Consider the following 5,747-nt stretch of genomic DNA (forward strand, 5'->3'; position numbering starts at 1 on the left):
AAAGTATAAAATGAAATGTACATACAACAAAACTGAAAAAAAAAGTTGATTTCTTTATTTAGAGTCTCCATTGATTAAAGAGATTTGTTTTTATTTAAAATGTTGGTGATACAACAATAAATAGCTTAATTCAGAAATTATTTAAGTTTAAAATTGAATCGATATTTTTACTTTCATGATATATTTTATGCACTTGGCTCTAGGCTAGGTGATCCCACACTATGTCTTTACTTTAGGCTTAATATATCAACACTCGCTACACTTATAAGGTTTCACGGAATCCCCTTCACAGCCCTGTTGCATCCTGTCACTAAACTCGTAATGGGCAGACAGTAATCGAAATATTCTACCTGGATAAATGCATTTTGGCTTTTATGACTCCTCCTATTTCGAGATACACGCTGATTTTATATAGGTTAGATGTAGTGTTCAAAATCATATTGTTAGTTCTTCAGTTTCGGAATATCTATTAAATTTTAGTTTTCGTTCGGCTGTGTTGAAATATGAAATACATAAAGCTAAAGAGCAGCTTTCTTACACTCACTCACTCTGCGTTTTACTCAGGTTTAACTGAAGAAAAAGAACCGAAATGTGTACGAGAAAGCGAATCGGGGATGGTGCAAAGGTAAGTGGACGTTCAGTTGTTATATTTTTATGGATAAAAAGGAGCTTGCTTGTTAGGTGTTATATGCTAAATAGCACGACGTCACACGACCAGTTTTATTGTGAAATATGCGGAACAGTTTGAAACGGTGGATATTGTAAACGAAGGAAATTTTGGTGTGCACAAAAAATTACATCGACAGGCTTTCTGTAGACCCTCCATTGTATGTGGACGTCCGCTTGGAAGCTTAGGTCAGTCTTAGACTCCCATGTTGATGGACTTTCTGTAAACCCTCCATTGTATGTGGACATCAGCTTGGAAGCTTAGATAAACCTTAAACCATCATGGTGACAGGGTTTCTGTAGACCCACCACTGTATATGGACTTCCGCTTCCAAGATCACGTTAAGCCAACTAAAAGCACAAAAATGGTTGGAGTTGTACAAGTTGTTTTGACACCAATTCGTCAGGATATTATTACCATGAATACAATGATTGATTTGCAGGCGTGGCTTGCAAATCTTCGTAAACTTCGACTCCTTATTAATTATTTCGTTAAGTTAATGATGTCAGGAGTTATGTCCACCATCATTACAGTGATTTGTTGTCTTTCACAACCTGGAATTTCACTCTGTAGGTAAGGACGTTGCTTCTGATTTGGACTGGGAGGTGTTTTGGAACTTCACTCTGTAGGTAAGGGAGAGTGAAGTTCCAAACCACCTCCCAGTCCAAATCAGAAGCAACGGTAGGTTAGGACGTTGCTTCTGATTTGGACTGGGAGGTGGTTTGGAATTTAACTCTGTAGGTTAGGACGTTGCTTCTGATTTGGACTGGGAGGTGGTTTGGAACTTCACTCTGTAGGTAAGGACGTTGCTTCTGATTTGGACTGGGAGGTGGTTTGGAACTTCACTCTGTAGGTTAGGACGTTGCTTCTGATTTGGATTGGGAGGTGGTTTGGAATCTCATTGTTGCTATGCGAGTTTTCCAGCTTCCAAATAGCAACAATCAAAACTCCCTTCTTCGTGTCTTTTGAAAAGAGACCCCAGTCATAACGTTTTCTGTGGAGGCATTGCACTGTCTAATGGTCAGGAATTCTCCGGGAACAATAAGTATAATACAGGGCTAAGCATTTCGACCGTAGCTCGACGACTCACATGTCCAACGCTTTGCCACTGTACTGGAAATTATGTAGCGCGAATATCCCTTCCTAGCGTGAGTTATGCATGTGATAAACTCACATTCTTGATCAATAGAAGGATTACTTAACTATTACGGTGTTGTGATTATCAAATATACATCTACACAGAGAATCGCGGACTTTGATTAGAGAGATTAAAAGTTTAGTTTTTATATACACCATCAATACAAGTACATTTTCATGAGCCAGTTTCGTAGCGTACGAGCTACTCTATAGCCTAAGTCATTGTTATCAAAAAGTGGTATGTAAACGTACTTTGGATATCCTCATTTGAATCAATGATTACTACTAACGCCATCTGGTGAGAAGATATATAATCAAAACCAATTATTTCGCCCCAGATATACATGTAAATCATAATATATGACCAGCATGATCAAACATATCTAGCCCGCGGTATGTCAGTAAACACCTTCAGCGTGTTTTTAGTATTGTGTTATAGATTGCACTCGACAGTTCGTAAATTCCGGGTTAAATCCCAGTTAGGTAACCATTCATATGTGGTGTCATGAGAATTGGTGACTACCCTTATAACTATTTCTGCACCATCGATCTTTATTAGCCTATATTACAATTCCCACTATTAACAAGCTTCTGTAAAGGATGGGGGGGAGGGGTCACTCTTGAACCATATATCGTGACAAACTTTCCATAGACCCTCCACTGTAAGCTTCAAAAATTTCATTTAAGTAGAGCAAATTCACAGACCTTCACCAAAGATGCATCATGGGACACGACAGGTATGCGATTGAATGGAATTGCAATAATTCCGATTTATGTTGACCATCTTTCTCCTGAAATCAAAAGCATGGGAGCCTTTAAAAGTTTCAAACCCTTGTTTGTAATCATGGGACTCCGAAAACTATGGCTACGAAAGAGAACCTTTCAACCCACCGCTGCGATGAAGCTGAACGTTTCTAATTGTATAGTAGCTTCCTGACATTGAATATTTGAATTTAGTTAATACTTGTACTTATATATATATATATATATATATATTCTCATTTGATGTTCTGTTTGTGATGAAAACAGAATTCTCTGAGCCCAAGGTTTGATTAATAGTTAATGTTTGCATCTCCTACAATATCATCTCTCATCTTTTAACGTGCAGAATTACAAGATACTTTAAACTCTTTATCTTTGTTATTGTTTAGCATCTTGTTTTTAATGTTTTTCTTTTCTATGCTCGCAGTGAATCCGTGGTATTTTTGGGAAGTAATTCAACTCAGCAATGCATGACTCACGTAATTGAAGGCGACAAACTCTTTGAATTGTCCTCGCCAGAAGACCCAGTAAAAGAAAAATTAGAGGTAGTTCATTTTAGTGACGTTAAGGATGTTATTTATTCTAAATGATCATATGGGCGGGGTTGGCCCTGTGGTACAGGTACGGGTTCGAACCACTGATCTGTGTATGTAGATAGCGCTTAGCCGGTGCAGTATTGAAGTGACGCATCAGCCATGTTGACACATCTACTTACTGTCACCGCACGGACTGATTAGATAGTGTTTCACGAGTACTTTCTATAGCTAAGAGATTGTTGTATAAACAAATAACAGAGGAGGATCTGACATTATTCCATGTAACTGAGTGTAGTTTGGATTTGTAAAACAAGCAAGAGCTCCCGTTAGATTGTATTACACGGTATATTTCAGTAAATCACAAAAAGAGTAACAACAACGATATTGGTTTATTATATTTTTTTCATAGAAAAAAATAGAACTACCCCATTCTTGTAAGAAAAATATTAATTCAGCAGCTGTTATTACTTCTGTTTGGTTTTAAATTGAAGGGATTAATCGCATTAAATTCAGAGCAACATCGTTACAAACGACAAAGAACGATCTAATTAACTGATTATGTTTAAATTTAGTATCAAAATTTCTCGCACAATATCTTTTTTATGGAAACGTGAGTAACATTTATGAACATAAATATTAATAATTAATCAGTACAGTAGTTACATAATATATCAATCACCGAGCTAATGGATTGAGCCACGACGCAAAAGTTGTGTCAGCTTTCACGAACATGTTCTAGAATAGACAAACCGTGCGTGAGAAATACATTTCTTTTACATCCAATACCAGGGCCGGATTAAGGACTTCGAGGCAAATTTTGTAGGGGGTGGTGGGGGTCTCAGAACTGAACTCCTGATTTTCTGAATCAGCCATTAATATAAATTAAATAGCTAATCTAAGTTTCACGACTTAATACTTGTAACCTCCAGGTCGTACTTACACGGAAATAATCAACAGATTTATTTATCCCTGAGTTATCTTTTATCATGAGGTTAAACAACCAACCAACAATATTTTAATATGAGGTTAAAGTCAACCAACCAACAATCTTTTAATATGAGGTTAAACACAACCAACCAATAATATTTTAATATGAGGTTAAACTCAAACAACCAACAATCTTTTAATACGAGGTTAAACTCAAACAACCAATAATATTTTAATATGAGGTTAAACACAAACAACCAATAATCTTTTAATACGAGGTTAAACACAAACAACCAATAATCTTTTAATATGAGGTTAAACTCAAACAACCAACAATCTTTTAATATGAGGTTAAACACAAACAACCAACAATCTTTTAATACGAGGTTAAACACAAACAACCAACAATCTTTTAATATGAGGTTAAACACAAACAACCAACAATCTTTTAATACGAGGTTAAACACAAACAACCAACAATCTTTTAATACGAGGTTAAACACAAACAACCAACACAGAAATTCCTCCAAAAAAACGCTACGAAATCATACTGATTTTTGTGGGGTTTTTTTTATGAATCAACTACCACTTCAAGCGATGGGTGGATAATATATATAAAATAACAGATTTAATATTTTTAATAAATGTAAAGAAATGACAAGGAATACTTTTGTCAAATGAACAAGTAAATATTTACGAAATAAGCTTTACGTAAGAGAAGATAACAAAATAATAGGCTTATTATACGAAGCGATTAAAACCGCTGTAACCATAGTGACATAGTTGCAAGCATGTTTTTTCAATGAGACATTCAGGTTTTGATTATTCTCCTAGTCGGGGGGTTCCTTTGATCCGGGGTCTTAGGTTAATTGAACCCATTTGCTACCCCCCCAAATTAATCCGGCCCTAGTCAAGGCATCTTGATTTTCCGTAGTGATGCATTGAGATTAATTTAGGAAGATAAATCGAAGTCTTTTTTTTTTTCATTTATTTCAGCTCTACGTTCTACTCTGACCGATTTAATCCTTCGTGCTCGATTTTAAGTATATTTTAAATTTCACAAACGTGAACAGCTTAAAGGAATTGGGCCTCGCATGGCTTGTTGGTGAGGGCGTTTCACTCGAAAACGTCACCAAACACGCGCACCCCTTTCACTCTTGAGAACGTTATAATGCAATAGTCAATCCCCTATCCGGTGGTAAAAGAGTAGCCCAAAAGTCGGTGGTGGGTGGTGTTGACTAGCTAGCTGCCTCCTCTCTAGTTTTTCACTTCTAAATAGGGGCGGCTAGCTCAAATAGCCCTCGTGTAGCTATTTGCGAAATTCAACAAACAACCAAACTGTTAGGATCAGGTGAACAAATATTTGGGTTTAACGACGTAAAAATAATTACATCAGAAAAGGTATTTATTGTTTAATGTGCGCTATACTTGAGGATAGAAACAATTGAAACTGACACGTCACCTTGGAGATGAGAAAAGACGTTTGTTTAATGTGCGCTATACTTGAGGATAGCAACAATTGAAACTGACACGTAACCTTGGAGATGAGAAAAGACGTTTGTTTAATATGCGCTATACTTGAGGAAAGAAACAGTTGAAACTGACACGTCACCTGGGAGATGAGAAAAGACGTTTGTTTAATGTGCACTATACTTGAGGAAAGAAACAGTTGAAACTGACACGTCACCTGGGAGATGAGAAAAGACGTTTGTTTAATG

At 36.6% G+C, this 5,747-nt stretch overlaps 1 protein-coding gene across 1 annotated transcript in view; it reads left to right on the plus strand.

Moving 5' to 3' along the window:
* LOC106473818 overlaps positions 1-5,747 on the plus strand; it is a 15,021-nt gene that overhangs the window by 5,434 nt on the left and 3,840 nt on the right. The window contains exons 4-5 of the mRNA XM_013934493.2: positions 565-625; positions 2,994-3,111. Coding sequence (XP_013789947.2) covers positions 565-625; positions 2,994-3,111 — 179 coding nt within the window. The remainder of the gene's footprint in view (positions 1-564; positions 626-2,993; positions 3,112-5,747) is intronic.

This window comes from Limulus polyphemus, unplaced genomic scaffold (genome assembly GCF_000517525.1).
Source record: "Limulus polyphemus unplaced genomic scaffold, Limulus_polyphemus-2.1.2 Scaffold6525, whole genome shotgun sequence".
Lineage (NCBI taxonomy): Eukaryota > Metazoa > Arthropoda > Merostomata > Xiphosura > Limulidae > Limulus > Limulus polyphemus.